General features: G+C 48.0%; 2 protein-coding genes across 7 annotated transcripts in view; one reads left to right on the top strand and one right to left on the bottom strand.

Moving 5' to 3' along the window:
- The first annotated feature begins 15 nt into the window (after positions 1–15).
- Positions 16–24,977, top strand: ATPAF2 (ATP synthase mitochondrial F1 complex assembly factor 2). Of its 3 annotated transcripts, XM_037987264.2 has the most exons (9): positions 258–363; positions 771–972; positions 10,000–10,044; positions 10,294–10,439; positions 12,249–12,346; positions 13,956–14,036; positions 17,654–17,766; positions 18,264–18,379; positions 20,777–21,200. In XM_037987264.2, the coding sequence occupies exons 2-9, from the start codon at positions 936–938 to the stop codon at positions 20,912–20,914; spliced, it is 774 nt and encodes a 257-aa protein (XP_037843192.2). In that variant the 5' UTR covers positions 258–363; positions 771–935; the 3' UTR covers positions 20,915–21,200. The 3 variants fall into 3 exon arrangements, with proteins under 3 accessions (XP_008008740.3, XP_037843191.2, XP_037843192.2); XM_008010549.3 differs by lacking the exon at positions 771–972 and having other exon boundaries at positions 16–363; XM_037987263.2 differs by lacking the exons at positions 771–972; positions 20,777–21,200 and adding an exon at positions 23,796–24,977 and having other exon boundaries at positions 75–363.
- DRC3 (dynein regulatory complex subunit 3) overlaps positions 22,582–26,106 on the bottom strand; it is a 47,998-nt gene continuing 44,473 nt past the window's right edge. For all 4 annotated transcript variants that reach the window (XM_073004727.1, XM_073004729.1, XM_073004730.1 and 1 more), the window contains 2 exons: positions 23,861–23,992; positions 22,582–23,183 (listed from right to left, as the gene is read on the bottom strand). In XM_073004727.1, the coding sequence (XP_072860828.1) occupies positions 23,070–23,183; positions 23,861–23,992 (246 nt within the window). In that variant the 3' untranslated portion in view covers positions 22,582–23,069. The remainder of the gene's footprint in view (positions 23,184–23,860; positions 23,993–26,106) is intronic.

Raw genomic sequence — 26,106 nt, 5'->3', positions numbered from 1 at the left:
AGGTGCGTTTGTGATGCTGATTGACTGGGGGTGTGCGCAGGAGGTTTGCGAAGGCGACGGCGCGCCGTTGGTGTCATGCGGAAGATGGCGGCGTCCAAGGGAGGCTGAGGGCTTTGAGGAAGCGGTGAGAGGCTTCCGTACAGCCCGAACGTGCGGTTTTGGGGGTCCCTTCGCTCTGTGTTTCCTGCTCCAGGTTTCGCGTCGCGCATCTTCCCAGACCCTCGGGCGCGATGTGGAGGAGCTGCCTCCGGCTGCGGGACGGGGGACGCCGTCTCCTGAATCGGCCAGCGGGTGGTCCCTGCGCTTCTATGAGTCCGGGGCCAACCATCCCGTCTCCAGCCCGGGCTTACGCCCCGCCGACAGGTAAGACTATGACACGTTCTCTTTTGGGTAGGGGCCGTGCTGGGGTAAGGTGGGCTTCGGGCTTCGGCTATGCAAAGCGAGGTGACTGAGGCAGGGTTCAGGCTCGTGAGGTTATGCAAGCCGGTCAAGTCTTTTTACAGATGAGAAAGTGAAGCCCAGACAAGGGCAGACGACCCGAGAGGGAACAGCGAGTGACGCACGATACAGTAATTGATATTTGGCCTGTGCAGCTTTTCTCAAAGCTTATGGCTGCCCTCCCTAGGAAATAAGGTGTCATCCTTGTTTTCAAAAGGGGAAGTTTGGGCTCTGAATCAGGACTTCGCCTAGGTTCCAGACAGACTCTCTCAGAGATTTGAGGTGTCTGACTGCTTTCCGTGTCTCCACTGCCCAACACAATACCTGCACAGAAGGGACCTAGAACCTGGACCTTCATTCCTCCATCCTGGGCACTTCAGCTGCAGGTTTCCTGACTTTCCCTCCTACCACGACCTCTGCCATCTGCAGCCTTCTCTGCTAAATAGAAATTGACATCTCCACCTTTGACTGTGGAGTCACCTCCACCTCCAACTCTGATGAAGCTCAGAAGTAGTGGCTCTTTCATTGCTGATGGTGAGTGGTGTTAGGGTAAGAGTGAGAATGATTCATTTCAGTGAATGAAAAGCAGTAACACCCTCCCACCATTCAGTTAGTTTTATAGTGCTGGAGGCAGGAGACATGGTAGTCTTTAAGACCCACCTGTATGTATTGGTAGAGAAGCTCAGTTAAACAAAAAAAAGGCCCACCTGAATGATGTTCACTGTTGAGTGCAAAAGGTTATAATATCCTGATAAGGGACATACAAAGAAGCCGTGAAAACACGGAGAATCACCTGCTCCCATCTTGGGGCTGTTCAGGGTTTAGAATGGGTCTTGGGTGAAAGGGCATTTAAGCTGAGCCATGATAGATGAGTAGGAGTTCAGCAAGAAGGTGGGAGAGTGTTGGGTATCTAGAACATGTCCAGGGTGACAGCAAGATATGAGGGACTTTTCCCTAACACTGCCTGCTTTAGAAACTTGAGAACTTCACAGGCAGTTTGGCACTGTGGCAGGAGTGCAAATCTAGGATCTGATACTGGTAAAACCTCTGAGGTCTGTGTGATCTTGGGCATGCAACTACTTCCTCATTTTTCTCCATGAGTTGAAGTACTAGGTTGTCTTTGAGGATCTTTCTGGCTGTCGAATTTTTTTTTTTTCTTTGTCTGTTTCTTTTCTTTTCTTTTTTTTTTTTTTTTGAGACGGAGTCTCACTCTGTCCAGGAGGCTGGAGTGCAGTGGCGCGATCTCGGCTCACTGCAACCTCCTCCTCCCAGGTTCAAGTGATTCTCTGGTCTTAGCCTCCTGAGTAGCTGGTACTACAGGCATCTGCCACCATGCCCAGCTAATTTTTGTATTTTTAGTAGAGATGGAGTTTATATTGGCCAGACAGGTCTCGAACTCCTGACCTTGTGATCTGCCTGCCTCGGCCTCCCAAAGTGCTGGGATTACAGGCGTGAGCCACTGCACCTATCCAAGTTCTATAACTTTATAGAAATGGGGAAGGGGGCTGGATGCAGCAGGGAGCTGAAGTTTCACCTGTAGGACTCAGGGGAAGGGCCTGGAAATGGGCCATGAAGGGCCAGTAAAGAAGAGGAAGGAAGGGCATCCTGGGGAGGCATAGCAAAGGGGACACATTCGGGAGTTCACCAAGTTAGCAAAAAGCAAAGGGTTAATTAATTAATTTTTTAATGTGTGTGTATATATATATTTATTTATTTTGAGATGGAATTTTGCACTTGTCACCCAGGCTAGAGTGCAATGGCGCAATCTTGACTCACTGCAACCTCCGCCTCCCAGATTCAAGCAAGTCTCCTGCTTCAGCCTCCCAAGTAGCTGGGATTACAGGTGTCCACCACCACACCAGGCTAATTTTGTATTTTTAGTAGAGATGGGGTTTCACCATGTTGGCCAGACTGGTCATGAACTCCTGACCTCAGGTGATCCGCCCACCTCAGCCTCCCAAACTGCTGGGATTATAGGCATGAGCCACCACGCCCGACCACAAAGGGTTAATTTAGATTAGTGGATGCTCACTTTACATAATGGTGGCACTTGATCTACTGCTTTCTTTTCCTTTCTGAAAAGCCTAAACTTACTAGTTAGGCTCTTGGAATTACCTGGCACATGGTAGATAGTACCTAAACTTACTAGTTTAGGCTCTTGGAAGTACCTGGCACATGGTAGGCAGTCAAATGTGAAAGAAAATAGGAATGAATGAATGAGGAGGGAGGTGCAGAAATCAGGCCCATGTGTGCTCTTTAAAGATATTACCAGTTGTGAGATACTTGTGCGTGTTTGGAGTAGTAGAAGATTAAACCCCAGTGGGTTCTTCTCAATGAACACTTCAGTCAGCAAGCTGATTGAACTTGGCCACTTAGGAATGGCCATGCCGTTGAAGGTTATCAGAGGGAGAGGAGGAGTTTAGGAAAGGGTCACTGAGGTGTTGGAGAAGGAGATATTGCAACAAGAAGACCTCTGTGAGGCTGTTGTGGCAGTTTAGTTCTGCACCAGCTTATCGGAGGTCTGTTGACTCCCAGAGTGGGAGGTATTCTGGAGAAACCTATCTATTCAGCATATCTCGCTGAATGCGACTGCCTGATGAAGTCAAGACTAGAAGTCTTGTCTCTGCTATTTACCAGTTGTCTGTCACCTAGACAAGACGTTTAGCTTCTCTATCACCTCCGAGGCATTAGCTGCCTTGTCATTCTCATAGAATCGTGGTGTGGATTGAGGGATATTACGTAGTCTGTAGATCAGGGTCCAGCCTGCCACCTGTTTTTGTAAGTAGAGTTTTATTGGAACACAGCCACATGCATTCATTTCCATATCATATATGGCTACTTTCACTACAGTGGCAGAGTTGAATAGTTGGAACAGTTATTGTATGGCTTGCAAAACTTAGAATATTTACTATCTGATTCTTTGCAGAAAAATTTTACTAAATGTTGTACATTTGGCCTGAAGGAATTTTTTTTTTTTTTTTTTGAGACGGAGTCTTGCTCTGTCGTCCAGGCTGGAGTGCGGTGGCGCGATCTGCACTCACTGCAAGCTCCGCCTCCCTGGTTCATGCCATTCTCCTGCCTCAGCCTCCCGTGTGGCTGGGACTACAGGCGCCCGCCACTGCACCCGGCTAATTTTTGTATTTTTAGTAGAGATGGGGTTTCACCATGTTAGTCAGGATGGTCTCGATCTCCTGACCTTGTGATCTGCCCGTCTCGGCCTCCCAAAGTACTAGGATTACAGGCCTGAGCCACCGCGCCCAGCCTGGCCTGAAGGATTTTTTTAAACAGCTTTATTGAGATATTTACTCGCTATACAATTCATTTACTTGAAGTGTAAATATAATAGTTTTTAGTATATTTAAAGAATTGTACAGCCATTGCCACAATCAATTTTAGAACATTTTTATCACCCCTAAAAGAAACCTGTACCCTTCAGCTGTCATCCTTACTCCTTCTATGCCTTGGCAACTACTACTTTCCTTTGTTCTTTTATAGATTTCCCTGTTTGGGGCATTTCATAGAAATAGAATGTGATCTTTTTTGACTCACTTTTTCACTTAGCATCATGTTTTAAAGCTTGTTTGTTTGTTTGTTTGTTTGTTTGTTTTAAAGAGATTGGGTCTCATTCTGTTGCCCAGGCTGGAGTGTAGTGGTACCATCACAGATCACTGTAACCTCAAACTCCTGGGCTCAAGTGATCCTCCTGCCTCAGCCTCCCAAGTAGCTAGGGCTACAGGCACACACCACCATGTCCAGTTAGTTTTTTAGTGTTTTGCAGAGATGGGGTCTTGCTCAGGCTGGCCTCAAACTGCTGGCCTCAAGTGATCCTCCTGCTTCGGCCTCTCAGAGTGCTGAGATTACAGGAGTGAGCCACCACACCTAAACGTTTTTAAGTTTTATCCACCTTGTATCATATATCAATACTCCATTCTTTTTTTTTTTTTTTGAGATGGAGTCTCACTCTTTTGCCCAGGCCGGAGTGCAGTGGCGCGATCTCGGCTCACTGCAAGCTCTGCCTCCCGGGTTCACGCCATTCTCCTGCCTCAGCCTCCTGGGTAGCTGGGACCACAGGTGCCCGCCACCGCGCCCGGCTAATTTTTTATATTTTTAGTAGAGACGGGGTTTCACCGTGTTAGCCAGGATGGTCTCGATCTCCTGACCTTGTGATCCACCCGCCTCGGCCTCCCGAAGTGCTGGGATTACAGGCATGAGCCACCGCACCCGGCCCACTCCATTCTTCTTTATTGCCAAACGATATTCCATTGTATGTGTAAATATGCCACATTTCATTTATCCATTCATCCATTGGTGGACACAGGGTTGTTTCTACCTTTTGGCTAATATGAATAACACTACTATGAACATTCACGTACAAGTTTTTGTGTGGACATATGTTTTCATTTCTCTTGGGTATATAACTAAGAGTAGAATTATTGGGTCAAAGGTAACTCTGTTTAACTTTTGGAGGATCTGCCAGACTATTTTCCAAGGTGGCTGTGCCATTTCACATTTCCACCAGCAGTGTTTGAGGGGTCCAGTTTCTCTACATCTCAACAACACTTGTTGTTGTCTTTTTTATTATAGCTGTCCTAAAGGGTTTGAAGTGGTATCTCATTGTGGTTTTGATTTGCATTTCTCTGATGAATTGAGTATCTTTTCACGTGCTTAATGGCTGTTTGTATATTTTCTTTGAAGAAACGTCTATTCAGATCCCTTGACCATGGTTTTTTTAAAGAGAGGAGCTCTTGCTCTGTCACCCAGGCTGTAGTGCAAGTGGCACAGTCACAGCTCACTGCAGCCTCAACCTCCTGGGCTCAAGTGAGCCTCACACCTCAGCCTCCAAAGTAGCTGGAAACTACAGGTGTGTGCCACCATGCCCAGCTAATTTTTAATTTTTTTTTTACAGACAGGGTCTTGCTATGTTGTCCAGGCCAGTCTCAAACTCCTGGAATCAAGCGATCTTCCCACCTATGTCTCTCAGAGTTGAACATTTTTAAATTGGGTTATTTGTTGTTGTTTTTGAGACAGGGCCTTGGTCTGCTGCCTAGGCTAGTGTTCATGGCTCACTGCAGCCTCAACCTCCCAGGTTCAGGTGATCCTCCCACTTCAGCCTTCTGAGTAGCTGGGACTACAGGCGTGCGCCACCATGCCTGGCTAATTTTTGTATTTTTGTAGAGATGGGGTTTTGCCATGTTGCTCAGGCTGGTCTTGAACTCTTGGACTGAAGCGATCCACCTGCCTCAGCCAGCCAAAGTGCTGGGATTACAGGCGTGAGCCACCATGCCCAGCCTATTTGTCTTTTTGTTATTGAGTCGTAAGAGTTCTTTATGTATTTGGCCTGAAGAATTTTGATACCTGAAAAGAGTTGGTTAGAGCCGCCCTAGGATTACAGATGGACCTGGATGTAGAATTTCACCTTTAAGGTTTAAGGCCCACCAGATGGCACTGTTTTAAAAGATAAAGGCGTTGAGACAGCTCTGAAACCAGTACTTCCTCTTCTTGGTGCACTGTGGGAGTTGTGGTTCCTGAGGCTGGTAATCTTTCTAAAGAGAAGGCCAGTTCTACTTGATCCTATGAAGCTAGGCTGATTTTTTTTCATGTTTAAAGACAGGGTTCCCATTGATGTCTGTTAACCTTGTATTCACTGAGAACATGGGAGCTTCGTGGGTTTCTGGTGGTCTCACATTTTGTCTTATGTGACATTGTTGGGGAACATGGATCCCCCAAATGAATTGTCCAGATCGTGTTTGTTCTTTTTTTTTTTTCTGAGACAGAGTCTCTCTCTTTCACCCTGGCTGGAGTGCAGTGGCACAATCTTCGTTCACTACAACCTCCACCTCCTGGGTTCAACTGATTTTCAGCCTCCTGAGGAGCTGGGATTACAGGCAGGCACCACCATGCCTTGCTAATTTTTTTATTTTTTGTAGAGACAGGATTTCACCATGTTGGTCAGGCTGCTCTCGACCTCCTGGCTTCAAGTGATCTGTCCCCCTCGGCCTCACAAAGTTCTGGGATTACAGGTGTGAGCCACAACGCCTGGCCCCAGATCATGTTCTTGTGTGCCTATGTGGAGCCTTTACTTGGTTCCCTTTGCTGTCTTTGCAGTGATCTACATGTCCCCCAGGTGTGGTCCCACTGCCCTCTCTAGCATCTTAGAGAATCTTGCGTTCTCCTTCTGACCATCTGTCTAGTCCACAACTGCTGTCTCGAAGCCTTGGTCCTTCATGCAGCCGGTTTCTTCTTCTGGAAACTACTTCCACAGCCCCCTCCACAAAAAAAAAAAAAAAAAAAATGAATCAATCATAAAGTTTGGTACCTCCTGCCTCACCTTCAAGTTGCAATCTAATTCTGACTAATCATTCCACTTGCCTGCCACATCACAGAAGTCACCTTATTGTTTACCTGGTTTAGCGGTCTGTATTCCTACTACACAGTAAGTGGCTGGAGGGTGCAGAGATGAGCTTTGCACATGTCCCATTCCCAGGACTTACCATATGTCCTGGAACATGATCAGTACTCACCAAAGCTTGTTCCAAGACACGTTTGCCCCTCCACGTGTCAGTGGGTCATTCAGGAGAGCCCCTGGCTAAAACACATCTATGTGCACCTGCCTTCTAATCTGAGGACTGGCAGCCCCTGGGCTCCTTTTGCCCTTCTGCTGTCTCATTTTCTGCATGGTTTTCTTCTGCTTTAAGCAATTTTGGTGGCTCCTTCCCTGCCTTCCGTCCATCCCACTCCCGTCTAGTTTTTTCTTATTCAGTTACAGAAGTGACCCTGGCCAAGAAAACAGAAAAAAGACTTCCCTCTTGGGAAACCTGGCTGTCCCAGGAGCTTGTGAAGGTTCAGCCCTGTGCTGGCAGTTCCTGCCCTGAGTCTGTTCCTCTGGCCCAAGTCTCTTGGGTTCACTTCCCAGACCAGGCCTGGAAGTATGCTAGAGTGCTCACTCTTGTATACTTGTACACTCTTGCTGGCACTTCCTGCTGACGTGGGAAGACCCTTTCCCTAGTGTTGAGTCAGAGCTTTCAGAGCCCTTCCCAACTTCCTGCCTGGCCTGGTTTTATACATGCTGCCCAGCCTGTTGCATTGAAAACACGGAGGACATGGTCTACCTCACTCCAGACCTGAGAGAGGAAAGGAGGCCTCCAGACCCATGTCTAGCCTGCCATTTGGATATGACCAGGACAGCATGTAAAGAAATTTAAAAGCACTAGGGTGCTGTAAACTTCCAATTTTAGTGTAAAACATACGAGATAATCAGTGTTGTGATTTCAGATGAAGGTGGTAAATCGTGCCATAGAAAGACAGCATCATCTTGGTGGACAGATCTGATCCTAAAAAAAAACTTTAAACTCCCTGTCTATTTTATTGACTCTTGTATCCCAAGTGCCAAGGCACATGGTAGACACACAAATATTTTTGTGGGAAAAATATTTGGGCCTTAGTGTAGTAAGTGCAAATGTGGAATGCAATTTTGGGCCCTCTGTCTTTAAGTATTAGTGATAGCAAATGAGATTTATAGAAAACTGATATGATGGGAAAACATAAAAATATTTGGAGTAAAACCAGTTGCCCGCTTCTCCATTACCCTTCCCTCTCCATGCACACATACTAATTTCTCCTCAATTTTCATGGTCTGTTTGAACTAATGAAATTTTAACTTAAGCTTGTTTATTATTATTGTTGTTGTTGTTGTTGTTTTGTTTGCTTGTTTCAAGAGACGGTCTTGTTCTGTTGCCCAGATTGGAGTGCAGTGGTGACATCACAGCTCACTGCAGCCTCAGCCTCCTGGGCTCAAGCAATCCTCCTGCTTCAACCCCCCTAGTAGCTGGGACTACAGGCATTTGCTGCCATGCCTGGCTAATTTTTTATTTTTGTATTTTTTTTATTATTATTTTTTGAGATGGAGTCTTGCTCTGTCACCCAGGCTGGGGTGTAGCGGCACAATCTCAGCTCACTGCAGCCTCTGCCTCCTGGGTTCAAGTGATTCTCCTGCCTCAGCCTCCCGAGTAGCTGGGATTACAGGCATGCGCCACCATACTTGCTAATTTTTGTATTTTTAGTAGAGACAGGGTTTCACCATGTTGGCCAGGCTGGTCTCGAACTCCTGACCTCAGGTGATCCACCTGCCTCCGCCTCCCAAAGTGCTGGGATTACAGCATGAGCCACTGCACCCAGCCTTATTTTTGTATTTTTTGTAGAGATGGGGTCTCATCATGTTGCCTAGCTTGGGTTTTGAACTCCTGGCCTCAAGCAGTCTTCCCACCTTGGCCTCCCAAAGTGCTAGGATTATAGGCATGAGCCACTGTGACCAGCCTTTTTTTTTTTTTTTTTTTTTTTTTTTTTTTTTTTTTTTTTTTTAAAGCATTAAAAGCAAATTATTTGGCTGGGCATGGTGGCTCATGGGTGGGATCACTTGAGGTCAGGAGTTCGAGGCCAGTCTGGCTGGCATGGCAAAACCCTGCCTCTACTAAAAATTCAAAAATTAGCCTGGAGTGTTGGTGCACGCCTATAATCCCAGCTACTCAGGGAACTGAGGCAGGAGAATTGCTTGAACCCAGGAAGCGGAGGTTTCAGTGAGCTGACATTATACCACTACACTCCAGCCTGGGCAAGAGAGTGAGATGCCATCTCAAATAAATAAATAAATAAATAAAGCAAATGATTTACTCTTTTTTCCTCCACATGCTGCATCATTATTTCCAATAAATAACTTCAGTTAGGGCCTCCGAAGACTTTGAGAACTCAGTGAACACATGAACGAGTGAACAAACGAATGAATGAATGAAAGTTTTATGTTTGTCACAGATGTGAGAGACTAAGTTATAGCTTATAGCTTCCAAAATGTGACTTCTTTGTTATCAGTTGAGGGAATCTGCATAATTCCTTAGAAGTACTCTTGATTGTTAATCCCTCCAGGGTAAAAGAAGGAGACTGTTTCATGTAAGATTTTATTCAAGTTAATTTCAAAAGAAAACACAGGACACAGATTTTCCCTTTCTTGAAGGAAATGTTTGGAGTTCCTGTTGGATACATAAGCAAGCTGGTTAATTAGGTTAATTAATTGGAGAGAGGGGATGGCAAATGCCCTTGGGAGCTCTGCATCCTGCCTATGTACCACACACGCACACCCTGCGCAGGCACACTGGCTTTCCACTCACTCCTTAGAGGCATCAGAGTCTTGGCTGAAATGAGTCTCTAGCTTTGTCCCACTCAGACACTGACTTTAGGTTTTTGCTGGCATGGGATGGCACTGGTGGTGGGGAGGGTGGGAAAGCATGCCGAGATGCTCCTGATCAGACTTGTCCCCAGGCTGGGGGGTTGGCAGAGGCATGACCAGCATGTCCTGTTCCTCCCTCCTCCCTGGAGATCGGATGCTCCCTTCCCCCAGCTTTAATCAGAAGCAGTTGATTATACCATGTTGAGTAGGGCAGACCTTGAATGGGGATATGAAAATCAAGCCAATCAATCAACATTAGCAGTAATGATACAAGCTGGTCCTGTCGCTTCCTGAGTTGTCTCAACGTTATTTTAAACTGCCTCTTTGAAAAATCTTTCTTACAGAAAGGAAGAGGTTTTATCAGAATGTCAGCATCACACAGGGTGAAGGTGAGTGTCTGAAATTTTGACTGCCTCTTTTTTTTTTTTTTTTTTTTTTTTTTTTTTGTGAATGATCGGGAACATTTTTCATCTTCAGCTGGTTCCGTGGTGAGATTATCCTTCCTGCTTTTGTCAGATATATTTCTGTAAGGGACTCAGAGTTGGCTTTGTCTGCACCAATTCAAGTGGCTAAATATAGGAATGGTCACTTGATTCCACTTAACAAATCCCTGAGAGTTTTTCATTTGATCTTTCAAGGTGGCTTTGAGATAAACCTGGACCAGAGGAAGCTGAAAACTCCCCAAGCCAAGCTCTTTACCGTCCCCAGTGAGGCCCTGGCCATTGCAGTGGCCACTGAATGGGATTCCCAGCAGGATACCATCAAGTACTACACCATGCACCTGGTAACAAGTTCATAGTGCGAATCTGGACCCTGAGACCCACCCAGGGCTTCCTAGGGTAGATCCCTTACCAAATTCTGACAAGGCCCTGGGGGATGGTCCTTTGCCTACCTGGGCCCCAGGTGTTCACCTCCTCTCGAGTCACTAATGTGCTAAACTCTTTCCTTGTCTGGCCTGGCTCCTTGCAGTTCTCTCTCCTAGGAACACTGTGCTGGATGACTGCTTTCTGCTTTGGTATCAGGACAGATGTCACCTTCACTGACTACCCAGCTCTCTTATTTTCTATGACAGCAGCTGGTCATTTGTTTTGTCAGCACTTAGACAATTTATAATTGTTTTATGTTTGCACATTTATTGTCTCTCTGTCTCTACTGCCTGGGTAAGCAACAGAAAGGCAGGAGCCATGTCTGTTTTACTCACCAGTATCTGGACAGCCACTAGCAGGTAGTTTAGTTGGTACTTAATAAATATTAGTTGAATATAAGATCCACTGGAGGCAGATGGGTGAGGTGAGGAAGACTCCCTATAGAACCAGAGCCCCTCGTCCACACCAGAGTGGCTCATCTAGGCACCAAGGCTGCCTGGGGAAGGAAGGGCCCAGCCAGACTCTTTGGTCCAGCCTCTGCAGCTTCTAGACTGTAAACTTGGCCAGGTTGCTGCCCCTTGCATAGCCCCGTATTCCCCATCTACTAAGATGAGTGATAATAGTACCCACCTCACAGAGCCATGGTCAGGATGAGATGAGATGATGCCAGAAAGCCCTTGGCATGGTCCCCAGCACTGATTGGGCACTGAGTCAGTGTAGGAGTCAGCTGCTGTCATCCCAGCCGCTGCTGTGCTCAACCTTTGCAAACTCACATGGGCCTCCTGCCAACATCACAGCCTGCTGAGGTGCTAGCCTAATCCTTGACAACCTAGTGAAATTGGGGTGATTGGGGCTACAAACGAATAGGGTAACCTAAGCAGCCTGTTATTGACAAGGTAAGTCTGGAAAAAAATAATCTTTTTTTTTTTTTTTAAACAGTCTTGCTCTGTTGCCCAGGCTAGAGTGCAATGGCGCAATCCCAGCTCACTGCAACCTCTGCCTCCTGGATTCCAGCGATTCTCCCGTCTCAGCCTCCCAAGTAGCTGCGATTACAGGCGCCCACCACCATGCCTGGCTAATTTTTGTATTTTTAATAAAAATGGGGTTTCACCATGTTGGCCAGGCTGGTCTTGAACTCCTGACCTCAGGTGATCTACCCATCTCAGCCTCCCAAAGTGTTGGGATTACAGGCATGAGCCACCACACTTGGCCAAAACAAATAATCTTAGTCCTGATTTGCATGGTCTGTTTCCCTGCTTTCTAAGGTGTAAGGGAGGCGGCTGGTAAAGGTTTCCAGTCAGATTTGAGCTCCATCACTGATACGTGTCTTATTAACTGTATTTGATGATGTACTTAACCTAACCTGTCTGGGCCTCAGTTTTCACATCCCAGATGGGCATAATAATAGTACCTATTCCAAAGGGTTGTTGTGAGGATTAAATACACTAGAACCTGGTAATAATGTGACTGTGGGGAGGTTCACTAATCATGGGGCTGCTGCAAGCTTCCCTCAAGTCCTGTGAGCATCGACAGAAAGCATTTGGCATGGAGCCTGGCTGTGGCGCACTCTCAGTAGCTGTGCTGCTGCTCCGGTAGTGCAGATGCCTCTGGTGCAGGGCTGTGCTGTGGTGTTCTCTGCTATGTGTCAGATGACGTGCCCTCAGGAAAGCAGGGCTTTTGTCTGAGCCCCACAGGCAGTGACAGGGTGGTTTTTGCCTTTGATTCAGACCACATTGTGCAACACATCCTTGGACAACCCAACCCAGAGAAACAAGGATCAGCTGATCCGGGCAGCCGTGAAGTTTCTGGACACTGACACCATCTGGTAATGGAATTCAGATGGGCATTCCCCTTGGATTGAGACAGTCCCTGGGGCTATTTTTCCTGATTTGCCCAGATGGTTATCAGTGGAAGAAGAAACCCTCTCCATTTATTGCAAGGAGAGGGAAGGTGGCCCACTTGACTTTGGCATTTGGCTGCTCTGTAGCCCCTTAGGAGGAGGACTGCTCAGGCTACAATGGTGTTAGAACATGGCCACCCCTCTTCTCTAGCCTAGAAGCTGCTCCTTAGGCTGGGAGGGTGGTTATGCAGCTCTTGCAGGTGCCGTGACCACAGGCCCCTTAGGCCTGGGGGCGCCTGTGACCTTAAACTTCTGCCCACTGACACTTTCTCAGGTAGACATCCTTGGCACTATGGATGCGGATAATTAGGAGTGTCCTTCTCCAGTTCTGAATTCTCCTCTGTGTCTGTATATCTTGGCTAATTGGTCAGTGTTGCCGAAGGAAAGTTGAGAAACAATGGAAATGATTGAGCAGCACGGTGCCTGCTAGCCCAAGTGCTCTAGGATCCTGAGTCATCTCACGATGACACAGGAAGTCAGCACTGATGACTGGAGGCATGCTTTCGAAGGGGGTGGCCTATAGCTAGTGGGAAAGCCCACTCCATTTATATTAGGTTCACTTGACTTCAGGGAGCAGAAACCCATTCAATCTAGCTCAGACAAAAAGGGGATTCTTGAAAACTATACAGGGATCCTGACAGGAAATGAAGGACGATCGGGCCACCAGGAAAGGAAGCTGTAAGATCCAATGTCAGAGCTCCTCCCTGTGCCCTACTGGGGTGAGCGGAAGGTGAGGGAGGAAAGGTTGGCTGCCCATCTGCCCCTCCCAGCATAACTCATGGCCTCTCTTCCCCACGTTGCTTACACAAGACGGTGGATTTCCATAATGCCCACTTGGGTTCCCATCCCATGAAACCCTGCAGCTCAGCTCCTCTCAGCTGACTCATGCCTGTGTCTCTTGGTCAAACAAATGGCACAGCCTGGCCTCTAGCTTGGTCCCATCAGGTCTGGCATCTGTGCCAGCAGCTGCATCTGTAGCCAGGAGGTGGATGGGCTTGTGAGGTGTAAACAGGCTATTTTGGTCTGTGACCAGGGGCACAGTCTCTTGGAGGGGGTGAGGGTAGAGATGCAAAGACTGAGCATCTGGCGCAGCATTCCTGTTCAGCATCCAGGTCAAGCGGGTGTGGACCCAGGGTTGCAGTTAGTAGATTGGATCTGCTTTAGAATGACAGTAACATAGCACAGCAAGCTTGGACCTGTCAAATATTTGGGGGCATTTAGGGTAGTAGTTCTCAAACTCAGGCTTACATTAGAATCCCCTAGAGGGCTTGTTAAAACAGATTGCTGGGCCCCACTTCCAGAAGTTCTGATTCTATAGGGATGCAGCCTGAGAATGTGTATTTCTAACAAGTTCCCAGGTGATGGTGGTGCCAGGGCCACACTTTGAGAACCACTGCTTTAGGGGAAAAGACTTGTGGGACTGGGATGGTGGTGGTGAAATTTTTGTTGTTGTCCTTTGTGTTTTTCCTTTTCTGTCACTGAATGAAGGAATTGTACTTTTTTATTAATGAAGGTGATTTTTACAATGAATTAGCTACAGGGTGGAGGAGCCTGAGACATTAGTGGAACTTCAAAGGAATGAGTGGGATCCAATCATCGAATGGGCTGAAAAAAGGTAAGATGTACAGCCCTGCAGAAAGCACTGACTGGGCACCTGCGTTGGTGGAGTGTTGGGGTCAGGAGACCACGCTGGAAAACTAGTGCCCTTAGCTAGTCAGCTTTCTGATTTCAGAGCACTCGTGGGATTCGGCTCCCCTCATATGATCAGGGATACGGTCATCTTGGGAAAAAAGCACCCATTTCAGCCACTAAGTACAGCACACCTGCTGTAGCAGTTCATGAAATATAAGGGCAGCTCTGTGTCCTTGGAGAAGCAGTGGAGTCCCCAGGCCACCTTCTGCCAGCGGGTCAGAGCAACAGTGTCGGTTTGAATCCCAGCCCTGCTAGAGACTCAGTTGTGTGACTTGGCTAATGAGTTGATCTCTCTGAGCTTCAATTTCCTTGTCCATAAATGGGGCTAATAATCCCTACCTCTCAGGGTTTGAGGAGGAGTAAATGAATTGATGCATGTAAAGGCTTAGCATCCTGCTTAGCACACAGTAAATGTTCAAATTTTAGCAGTGATTTTCATCTTTGTCACAATTGCTGTACTATTAAATCAAATAACAGAACAACACGTATGATATGTATGCACTTGGAGAAAAGTCTGGATAGCTTCCTGCAAATTACAGGTAACATCCAATGGATATGTAGCTTCCAGGAATTGATACGAAATATTTTTCATTAATAGGAAGACTCGAGTGCAAAGTTGAATGGATTATTGATGTGGTGGCAAAATAAATTCGATTTCATTTGATCCCAAGGGAAATTTGGAAGGGCTGGCTTTCATGGTAGTACCTTGACCATGGTATTTTCTAAGCTTGCAAGGCGTATTTCTTGGTATAGCATTTTTCACAAAAGTGATGTTACCAATCAGTTTACTGATTTGCCACATGCTGCCCGATGCTCACAATGTGGCAGGTGTCCTTGGGTCTTAAAGGAGAAGGCAAAGGCAGTGCTCTAAAGACCAGACTACAGTACTTTGTGGGAATGTGACAATACAGTGTCATTTCAGAATCTAATGAAATATAATAATTTAGGTGCCTAGAGATCTTTGCTATAGTATAAAATCATCAGATTCTTGTGGCAGGAAATACCCTATCCTTAAGAGTTTATGGAAAAACTTAGCCATTTCCTACAGTCCATTTGTACTATTAGGAATTTCAGCAAGGATTTTTTTTTTTTTCCTTTTCTTTCTTGACACGGAGTCTCGCTCTGTCGCCCAGGCTGGAGTGCAGTGGTGCGATCATGGCTCACTGCAACCTCCACCTCTTGGGTTTAAGTGATTCTCGTGCCTCAGCCTCTCGAGTAGCTGTGATTACAGGTGCCCACTACACCCAGCTAATTTTTGTGTTTTTAGTAGAGATGGAATTTCACTGTGTTGGCCAGGCTGGTCTCGAACTCCTGACCTCAAGTGATCGCCCGCCTCAGTCTCATGAAGTGCTGGGATTACAGGCGTGAGCCACTGCACCTAGCCAGACTTTTTTTTTTTTTTTTTTTTTTTTTGAGATGGAATCTCGCTCTGTTGCCCAGGCTGGAGTGCAGTGGCGCGATCTCAGCTCACTGCAAGCTCCGCCTCCCAGGTTTTATGCCATTCTCCTGCCTCAGCCTCCTGAGTAGCTGGGACTACAGGCGTGCACCACCTATGCCCGGCTAATTTTTTTTGTATTTTTAGTAGAGACGGGGTTTCACTGTGTTAGCCAGGATGGTCTTGATCTCCTGACCTCATGATCCACCCACCTTGGCCTCCCAAAGTGCTGGGATTACAGGCGTGAGCCACTGCGCCCGGCCCCAGCCGATTTTTTTTTAAATTAAAAAATTACAAAAATTATTTTTATCCCCCATTGTGTTTTTCTGTTTTATTTAGTTATGATTATTCTTGAAAATGTATCTTCTTGGCCAGGCGCAGTGGCTCACGCCTGTAATCCCAGCACTTTGGAAGGCCGAGGCGGGCAGATCATGACATCCTGGCTAACACGGTGAAACCCTGTCTCTACTGAAAACAGAAAAAATTAGCCGGGCATGATGGCGGGCGCCTGTCGTCCCAGCCACTCAGGAGGCTGAGGCAGGAGAATGGTGTGAACCTGGGAGGCAGAGCTTGCAGTGAGCCAAGATCACGCCACTGCACTCCAGCTTGGGCGACAGATCGAGACTCCCTCTCAAAAAAAAAAAAAAGGTATCGTCTCTTGAAGCCAGCACATGTCCCATAGACCACAGACCCAAAACAATGCCTTATGTAAGGTAGAGGCTTGATAAATGTTTGAAAAAATAAGACGGCCATGGTGCCTCACGCCTGTAATCCCAGCACTTTGGGAGACTGAGGCAGGCGGATCACTTGAGGTCAGGAGTTTGAGACTAGCCTGGCCAACAAGGTGAAACCTCATCTCTACTAAAAATACAAAAATTAGTTAGGCGTGATGGCAGGCGCCTATAATCCCAGCTACTCAGGAGGCTGAAGCAGGAGAATGACTTGAACCTGGGAGGTGGAGGTCGCAGTGAGCTGAGATCGTGCCACTGCACTCCAGCCTGGGGGAGAGAGCAAGAAAGACTTCATCTCAAAAAAAAAAAAAAAGTTTGAAAAAATGACTGCTGACTGGTCATGGTGGCTCATGGCTGTAATCCCAACACTTTGGGAGGCCGAAGTGGGCAGATTGCTTGAGTCCAGGTGTTTGAGACCAGCTCGAGCAACATGGTGAAACTCTGTCTCTACAAAAAATTAGCTAGGTGTGGTGGCACATGCCTGTAATCCCAGCTACTTGGGAGACTGAGATGGGAGGATTGCTTGAGCCTGAGAGGTTGAGACTGCAGTGAGTCAAGATCATGCCAGCACACTCCAGCCTGGGTGACAGAGTGAGACCGTGTTTCAATAAAAAAGAAGAAAACCTCCATGATATATGACATATATAAACATTATTTTAAGGAAAACCATTTTAAATATTGTTTTTCACTTTTATATGGCCTCAAATGTGAAAAACTTTTTAAAGAGATGTAAAAGGCACATGGCCTTTTGATGGAGATTCCAGGTGAATGAATGAGCATTTCAAGCAGCTGCATATAACTGAGCCCCAGCTCACATGACTCAGGAACTATCCCTTCATTCAGCACAGTTTCTTGGTCCTCTAAGTTTGCTCTTGAGGGACAGAAAATCAGATCGGGGCCAGGGGCGGTGGCTCACGCCTGTAATCCCAGCACTTTGGGAGGCCAAGGTGGGCGGATCACCAGGTCAAGAGATCGAGACCATACTGGCCAACATGGTGAAACCCTGTCTCTACTAAAAATACAAAAAATTAGCCGGGTGTGGTGGTGGGCGCCTGTAGTCCCAGCTACTCGGAAGTTGAGGCAGGAGAATGGCGTGAACCCGGGAGGTGGAGCTGGCAGTGAGCCGAGATCGCGCCACTGCACTCTAACCTGGGCGACAGAGTGATACTCTGTCTCAAAGAAAAAAAAAAAAAAAAGAAAATCAGGTCAGGAGGCCGCTGACCATGGTGGCAGTTGCTCCTGGAGGCCTCAAGACTAGCTCCTTGGCCAATGCACACACATGCTCTGAAGTTTAGGCCTTTGTTTCTAGTCAAAAGGTGGGCTGCTCTTGAGCTACAGCATGACAGAGACACGCCAAAGCCCTTTTCCTTTCAGATACGGCGTGGAGATCAACTCCTCCACCAGCATAATGGGACCCAGCATCTCCGCCAAGACTCGGGAGGTGCTCGTCAGCCACCTGGCATCTTATAACACGTGGGCTTTACAAGGTATGTATAGAGTTTCCTGTGGGCTTGGCAGGTGGCTGTGAAGGCCATCAGTGTCTGAAGCCTGTGCTTGCCCCTCTCCAGGTGCTGTGAGTAGAGAGGCACAGGGGCGTTCTGGGCTAGCTGAGTGTGGAGGCTGGCTGGCTCTGATGCTAGCCCATCACTCGGTGCTCTAGGCTCACACTTTTCCACCTTTGACTCTCCAGCGGAAGTCTTGAGTTCAATCTCATTGCCCTGGCTTGGGTCACATGTCCATCCATGAACCAATCACTAGACTGGTGGGGGAAGCTCTGATTTGCCAAGTTCGGGTCATGTGTCTCACTGGGTAAGAGCAGAGGAGGATGGGAAAACCAGAGTGCTCTTTCAGAAGAGTGAGCCAATCGCTGGATGGCTCTTTGCACCACTCACTCCTGTTCTCTGCTAGGGCTGCTGGGACTCACAAGGGGTAGGTTGTGGCAGCTGCTCTGTTTTGGGTCCTGACTTGGCTTGTGTCCCTGCAGGGATTGAGTTTGTAGCTGCCCAGCTCAAGTCCCTGGTCCTGACCTTGGGCCTGATTGACCTGCACCTGACCGTGGAGCAGGCTGTGCTCCTGTCACGCCTGGAGGAGGAGTACCAGGTGAGGAGCAGCACCTCAGGTCCCGCCTTCCCCTTCCTAGTTCAGACTCACTTTGGGGGAACAGCTAACCCATCTGAAATACAGTTATGCATAGTTGGCTTTCATTACTTTTGTGTACATGCAGAAATGAAAATCAAGGACCAGCAGAAGTATTGTCAAGTAGGCCTGGCGTGGTGGTTCACACCTGTAATCCTAGCACTTTGGGTGGCCGAGGAGGGTGGATCATTTGAGGTCAGGAGTTTGAGACCAGCTTGGGCAACGTGGCAAAACCCCATCTCTATAAAAATACAAAAATTAGCGCCCATAGTCCCAGCTGCTTGGGAAGCTGACGTGGGAGGATTGCTTAAACCTGGGAGGTGGAGGTTGCAGTGAGCCAAGATTGTGCCACTGCATTCTAGCCTGGGTGACAAAGTGAGACCCTGTCTCAAAAAAAAAAAAGTAAGATAATAACATTTAAAAAATAACAGTAAATGCTACCACTGTGTTCCTGCACTGTATCCATCTCACCTCCTCTCAGCAGCCTGGGCAGGTAGGAGCTGTGGTTATCTCTATTTTACACAGGAGGAAACTGAGGTGCAAGGTTGCACCTCTGGAAAATGTGCCAGCTAGGGCTTGAAGCCAGGTCTGGTGATTTTAGGGCCAAGACTGTCAGGCCTCACTCTGCACAAGGAGGTTCACGGGTGGATAAAGACCATCTGGGCTTGATAAAGCCTGCAGAACAGGCCCTGCCAAGATGACTGAGAACCCGTTTGTGCTCCTACATCAGCTAAGCCTTCATACCCTGACATTTTATCTGGCTGGCAGAGGAGCATAGGGGTAGCTGCTGTTTGTACCCAAGTTTTGATTTAGTGGGCTCAGAATTAAGGTTTTGCTACAGTATGGTTTGCATTTTTTAACTCTGAAAATTATGGCCATCTTTGCAGTTATTCCACCAACCTCAGAAGGTTAATTGCTATTATGAATTGGTCTCTAGTATGGTAAAAAACAAACAGAAAAAAGCTTTTTGTGATATATTTCCCTAGTTCTTATAGTCTTCTGCTCAGAAAAATGCCAGGGAAAAAAACTATTTTTGTATAACAAAGTAGGCCTGCTACTATTCTCTGGATGTCAGAACCGATTACATAGGAAGGGGGTGACTTGTAGGGCTGGTGGGAAGCCAGTCTGGGCACTGCTTCTGACTATGGGACCCAAGCCAGGCCATCATTCTCTGAACTTTGGTTTCGATCCTCTACGAACAGAGGAATAACCTGAATTATGTATGTGATGGTATACAATGAAAGTATGGAACACTCTTCAGATGACTTATTACAATTGTACAGTTTGGGACCAGGCAGCCCAGAAGTTCAAATAGCTTGTGTAGCATGGCAGATTCTGAGTTCCTGGATGAGCTGGGGCAGCCAGGCCAGGCCTCTTGGGCAACTAGTCAGGGAGGAGCCAGCAGGGTCTGGTTGGAGTGACACTGTCTGGACAGTCACACCGTGTGTCTGAGGGTTCCTCCCTCTTGTTTTTAGAGCTCCAGACAGAGAATCTGCAACGTGTCCCCAGTGTGCAGAGCAGAGGCATCTGTAGTTCTGTGACTACCACAAGAGTTAGAGTTGAAGCCACTGCATGGCCTTGCTTGATTTAGTTATTCCACCCACATGGGGCTCGGGGTGCACTTGTAGCCCAGCATGGCAAGGCAACTTGCGGAGGCTGTCCGTTCACAGGCTTCCCGGGAGGAAGTGTAGGAGAAGGGATGGCACATAAGTCAGGCCTCCTCAAAGAAGTCACATGGGTGGTTCTGGTACCCAGCCTGCCCAGTGGTGGGTGGGCAGCTACTGGCCCTGGGCCTGGACTGTACTTCTTCTAGACCATCCATGCCACAGAAAGCACAGGTGCCTGCTCTGGCTCCCTGAGTGGTTGTGTGTGTGTGTGTATGTGTGTGTGTGTGTGTGTGTGGTGCTCTTGAGACAGGGTGTTGCTGTGTTGCCCAGGTTGGAGTGCAGTGGTATGATCTTGGCTCACTGCAGCCTCAACCTCCTGGGCTCAAAGCAGTCTTCCTACCTCAGCCTCTCAAGTAGCTGGGACTATAGGTGCACCCCCACCACACCCAGCTAATTTTTAAAACTTTTTGTAGAGATGAGGTTTCACCATATTTGCCCAGGCTGATCTTGAACTCCTGGGTTCAAGCAGTCTTCCTGTCTTGGCCTCCCAGAGTGCTGGGATTACAGGCGTGAGCCACTGTGCCTGGCCCACCTGGGTGTTCTTACCTGCCGCATCCCTCTAGGCATGTCTTGTGTTTTGGCAAGATCCAAACCTGTTGCCCTCAGCCGAGCTATTGGAATGGAATGTGGCTTTGGCCAGGAGGCAGCCAGGCACTGGCCACTCACCCAGCAACTTGTCTTGTCCTTCCCTCAGATCCAGAAGTGGGGCAACATTGAGTGGGCCCATGACTACGAGCTGCAGGAGCTGCGGGCCCGCACCGCTGCCGGCACCCTCTTCATCCATCTCTGCTCCGAGAGCACCACAGTCAAGCACAAGCTCCTGAACGAGTGAGGCCTGGGCAGCGCACACTCAGCAGGATAGAGGCAGCGCAGCCACAGCTCCCCCAACCTTCAGGGCTCCTCAGCCTGTGGGGCTGACTTCCTTGACTTTTGGGGCCTTGGCCTCAGCATCACCCTGAGATTTCCCCGAGACACAGTGCGCTAGTGCGACTGTCCGGAGGTCAGCCTGATTTCAAACCAGGTGCCCCTGGCCTGGTCAGCAATGAATGTGGGAGATGAATTGTACAACTAACTTTCTCTCAACCCTGATTTTATTAAATATTTCTCCACCCTGGAAATGTGCTGAGCCCTGTTTTCACGTGCACCTCTGCACTTCTCCATTCTTCCTGTTTTGTCTAGGTTCCAGAGGGTTAAACAGCTTATCTCCCATGGCATGTTTGGATATCTGCTGCCTGTGGTTGGGAATCTTGTGCTGGGGAAACAGTCATGTCATCCACAGACAACTCTATTTGTGTTCTTCAGCCTCAACTTGAAGGCTTTTTTTGGCTGGCTTTTAATCAATCTTTTGAAATGATCGTGGTTTAAGCTGGTTGTTTCTATTTGTTCCTACTGTTCTAAAACAAGTGATTTACTCTAGAAAGTAGAAAATGGACAGGCTTGGCGAGGTCACCTGATGTGCATGTTTCCGCTCATCTCCCACCCAGGAGTCCCAGGGGTCCTCCCAACATAGCCACCTCTAATGTCCCAGGAGGCAGGTGCTGCTTTCTGGTGTCAGGCCAGTAAGAGGGCAGTGGGGATCCCGAGTGTGGTTCTTAGGCAGACAGGCTCTCTCAGTCCTGTGTCCTTGCTAGCCTGAGTAAGGTAATGGCATCAACCCTGTTCACAGGGCACTGATCGCATGCTGGGTGCCTCTCCACGCTTCCCACGCACTGTCTTCCTGAACTGTTCCTCAAAGGCACTGTGAGGTACTATCACAGATGACACCAGGGCTGCGGGGGTGTGGTGGAGCTGGGATGCCCCGCCTGTGCTCTGCTCTTCTGGAGGGTCCTCAGGTCCCTGTGGCTAACCTCAGCCTTGGTGGGCAGGCCCAGGCCCCCACACTGTGGTGGGAGCTGCAGCCTCTCCTGCATTGCTGCCCCTCAGCACCCAGAGCAGAGAAGGTCTCAGCCCACACCGGCCTCCTTTTGCCTGTGGCCGGCAGCCTACCTAGGCATGGCAGGGGAAATGGCAGGGGCACGTGTCTGACTTTATGCCACAGCCAAGAGTCTAGCTGATGGCAGTGCCCTTGGGAGTCACTCTGTCAGCTGGCCTGGGACCGGCTGTTCATCTCAAACTCTCCTGTTCCTACATGAACATGAATTCTGATTTTTTTGTTTTTTGTTTTTGTTTTTGTTTTTTTTGAGACGGAGTCTTGCTCTGTCGCCCAGGCTGGAGTGCAGTGGCCGGATCTCAGCTCACTGCAAGCTCTGCCTCCCGGGTTCACGCCATTCTCCTGCCTCAGCCTCCCGAGTAGCTGGGACTACAGGTGCCCGCCACCTCGCCTGGCTAGTTTTTTGTATTTTTAGTGGAGACGGGGTTTCACCGTGTTAGCCAGGATGGTCTTGATCTCTTGACCTTGTGATCCGCCCGTCTTGGCCTCCCAAAGTGCTGGGATTACAGGCTTGAGCCTCCGCACCCAGCCTTTTTTTTTTTTTTTTTTTTTTGAGACAAAGTCTCGCTCTGCCGCCCAGGCTGGAGTGCAGTGGTGCAATCTTGGCTCACTGAAACCTCCGCCTCCCAGATTCAAGCGATTGTCCTGTCTCAGCCTCCTGAGTAGCTGGGATTACAGGCACACGCTACCATGTCCGGCTAATTTTTGTATTTTTAGTAGAGACGAGGTTTCACCATGTTGGTCAGGCTGGTCTTGAACTCCTGACCTCGTGATCTGCATGCCTCAGCCTCCCAAAGTGCTGGGATTACAGGCGTGAGCCACAGTGCCCAGCTGATTTTTTTTTTTTTTTTTTAATGAATAGGGGAAATGTGACATGAGTCCTTTATTTTCTCTACTTTTGGAAGTTTTTCCAGGGGTGGGGCAAGAATGGTGTGGGGGATCGTAGTTGAGAGATGCCCAGCAACTCTCCCGAGGTGCTTGGTGAGGCATGTGCACTTCCTTCTCTTGGTTAGGGCTGGTGCTATGTTTTGAAGAGGCTCCTGTGGCTGACACTCATCTAGTCTAGGATGTCGCTATATTCCAGGTTGTCCAGTTCGCTCTGCATGTGGTCGACGTACTGATTGATCTCCTTCACGCGCTTGCGGTTCCTCATGATCTCATCCTTGTGAATCTGAGGAGTGAAACCAAAGCCCGATTCCTTACATCAGATCATTGGTTAATATCTTTCACTGAGTCCAGTTTGAGGGAAGGGGAAAATAGTTCCTTGAGATCTGCAAACCTCCTCATTTGCTTCTGCGCCTCCCCAGGTTCTGCTGATCTCTGTGTATTTGAAGTAGGAGTTAGGAAAATGATGAAGCCCATGGGTTTTGTGGTTTTTTTTTTTTGAGATGGAGTATCACTTTGTCACCCAGGCTGGAGTGCAGTGGCACGACCTTGGCTCACTGCAAGCTCCACCTCCCAGGTTCACGCCATTCTCCTGCCTCAGCCTCCCGAGTAGCTGGGACTACAGGCACCCGCCACCTCGCCCGGCTAATTTTTTGTATTTTTAGTAGAGATGGGGTTTCACCATGTTAGCCAGGATGTTCTTGATCTCCTGACCTCGTGATCTGCCCGCCTCGGCCTCCCAAAGTGCTGAGATTACAGGCGTGAGCCACCGCGCCTGGCCGACGCCCATGGGTTTTAAGTCTCTGGGCAACCTTGTCTTCAGTGTGGAGTTCTATAATCCTTAATTTTATTTCTTCTTTCATTTCATTCCTAAATGAGAATTCTATCCACTACCTAGGGAGGATTTCCATGTCAGCTAGAAAAATTTGTCCAACCTGCTAGGATGGCTTGGCATTGACTCACCTTGTCTACTAAACGTGTACACCAGGAGTTGATTCTGGTCACCAGCTCATCTTCTCGATTATCAATCTTCAGGAGGTGGATGTCGTGCGATGCCCCGACAGCATTAACAATCGTATCTTTATCGACAAAAAGCTGGTGAGTGAAAAGAATCCAATGAGAACGTGTGTGTCATTACACCCTGAACACAAAGAGAGCTGAATAGAAAAGGAGCATTTCGAAGTCCCCTGGCTGTGCAGGCCACACTGAGAGCAGAGCTCACCTTTGTATCAGCGCACTCTGCCGATTCATCTGTGAATTCATCTGTGACAGCTGCCTCCCCAACCGCGCAGGGCAGGCGTTGAGGGGAAAGGGCCAACCAGGGTGTTACTTTGCAGTCCCTGCTGGAAGCATGTTTCCTCCAGGGTGAAGGCAGATGGCTGCCCAGGGGGCACCTCACCCAGGACATCTATTCTCACAATGCTTCTCTCTCAGTTACTCTCAAGTCTGACTTGCCCAAAACCTCTGCGTGCTGGGTGGAAGCATGAGACTGGCTGAGGGTCTTGGTGCTGCTCTGAAGACAGCAGGCCCTATAAACTGATGGGTGTTCACCCCACAGTTGTCTCTCCACTGCCACTCATGTCAACAAAACCAAACCATGGATTCCATTTGGGGTCTCCTGCCTTCTGTTGTTCCTGACTTTGCTGTCTTGTAAAAAGTTGTTAGAAACAACCACCCTTTAATAGGCCTCACTGGTTCCAGGTGTTGACACTGTGGCTGTCGTTGCCTGGGATGGTTGAAATGCCCAGAGCAGGGCAAGGCCACCGAAGCACTCAGTAAGCAGTTGCTTCCACCTTGAAGCAGAGGCGTTTGGTAAGGAAGAGCACGTGAATACTCTATTGCAGGGAGGACTTGCAAGTGGCGTGTACACTTTTTGTTCTTCCCTGTAGTGGCAGTTAACGGTCTCTAAAACATGTTCTGTGGAATCTTATGTTAATATTTCTATCAAAAAAGGTATTCTTTGGTCAAACACGTTTGGGAAAGCCAGCACCCACTAGGCCCCTTCTGAAGATTTGCAGAGCACAAAGTATTCCAGAGGCTCTACAAAGTCCTGTGGAAAATAAACCCTTTAAGCTTTGTCTCTCTTGGTTTTTCAACTTTTTTGGCCACAGACTTCAGAGTAATGCCTGTTAATGTCTTGTGGGATGCTGATTTTCCACAGAATCCCCGTGGGAAAAGCCAGGTTAGCTGATATGTGGAATGGGGTGTCTGGGGGGCCAATTAGCACAGTCACAAGGGAGAAATGTCAAGAAATCATTAAGTTCTTTCCATGTGTGTACAAGGTCCCAGGCCAGGCTCTGGGAATGGTTCAAAGGTGTGTAAAGCCTGTTTTCGGTGAGCGTTGGCAGTGTGCTTAGAAATGAGTGTTCTGGTTATTTTAGAGATAACTACAACCACAGTGTCAACCCATCACGAAAAGGTTTTCATCCTTCATTCTAAAAAGTGGGTCATAGTGGAGCTTTTAGCCAGGCAGAGAAATCATCCCCCTCAGAGTTTGAATATGTAGAAAACAGCTTCAAAAGCTGTGAGAAGCAACAGAAACTGAAGTCTGCTTAGAAAGATACATGAATAGAATTGGTTATGAAAAACAGTGTGACATTTGTAAAATGCAAACAAAAGGAAACTGGGTTTAAGGGAATTATTTTGAGATGTAAGTTACAAGTTGTTTCTGGACTTTGGTGGCCTAGAGTGGTGGCTACTTCAATTTTCCCTCTTAGAATAGTTTTTATGGGTAGAATATTCCAGATCCCTCTCCAGTTTCTGCAGGTTGAAAGCCTAGGGTGGAGGCAGGGACTGTGCAAACAGGTATTCCTGAATCTTTTTTGAGCTGTTGCCCTGCTCTGTGGTCCTTGTGGCTGTAAAGACACACTTCTTTCAAAGCAACTTCTTTGTTTAAACAGTGTTGGCATTGGCCAGGCGCAGTGGCTCATGCCTGTAATCCCAGCACTTTGGGAGGCTGAGGTGGGCAGATCACCTGAAGTCAGGAGTTCAAGACTAGCCTGGCCAATATGGTGAAACCCCGTCTCTACTAAAAATACAAAAATTAGCTGGGTGTGATGGTGGGCACCTGTAATCCCAGCTACTCAGGGGGCTAAGGCAGGAGGATAACTTGAACCTGGGAGGCCAAGATTGCAGTGAGCCAAGATCGTACCCTTGCACTCCAGCCTGGGCAGCAAAAGTGAGACTTCACCTCAGGAAAAAAAAAAAAT

This window comes from Chlorocebus sabaeus, chromosome 16, assembly GCF_047675955.1.
Source record: "Chlorocebus sabaeus isolate Y175 chromosome 16, mChlSab1.0.hap1, whole genome shotgun sequence".
NCBI lineage: Eukaryota > Metazoa > Chordata > Mammalia > Primates > Cercopithecidae > Chlorocebus > Chlorocebus sabaeus.
The sequence above is the reverse complement of the archived record's forward strand: the minus strand, read 5'-3'. Positions and strand labels throughout refer to the sequence as shown.

Excerpts from the sequence above, each read along its gene's own strand:
- ATPAF2 (XM_008010549.3), top strand. The coding sequence starts at position 231 with ATGTGGAGGAGCTGCCTCCGGCTGCGGGACGGGGGACGCCGTCTCCTG. Across the intron at positions 10,045-10,293 it reads CAGCATCACACAGGGTGAAG|GTGGCTTTGAGATAAACCTG; the intron begins GTGAGTGTCTGA and ends TGATCTTTCAAG. Across the intron at positions 14,037-17,653 it reads ATCGAATGGGCTGAAAAAAG|ATACGGCGTGGAGATCAACT; the intron begins GTAAGATGTACA and ends TTTTCCTTTCAG.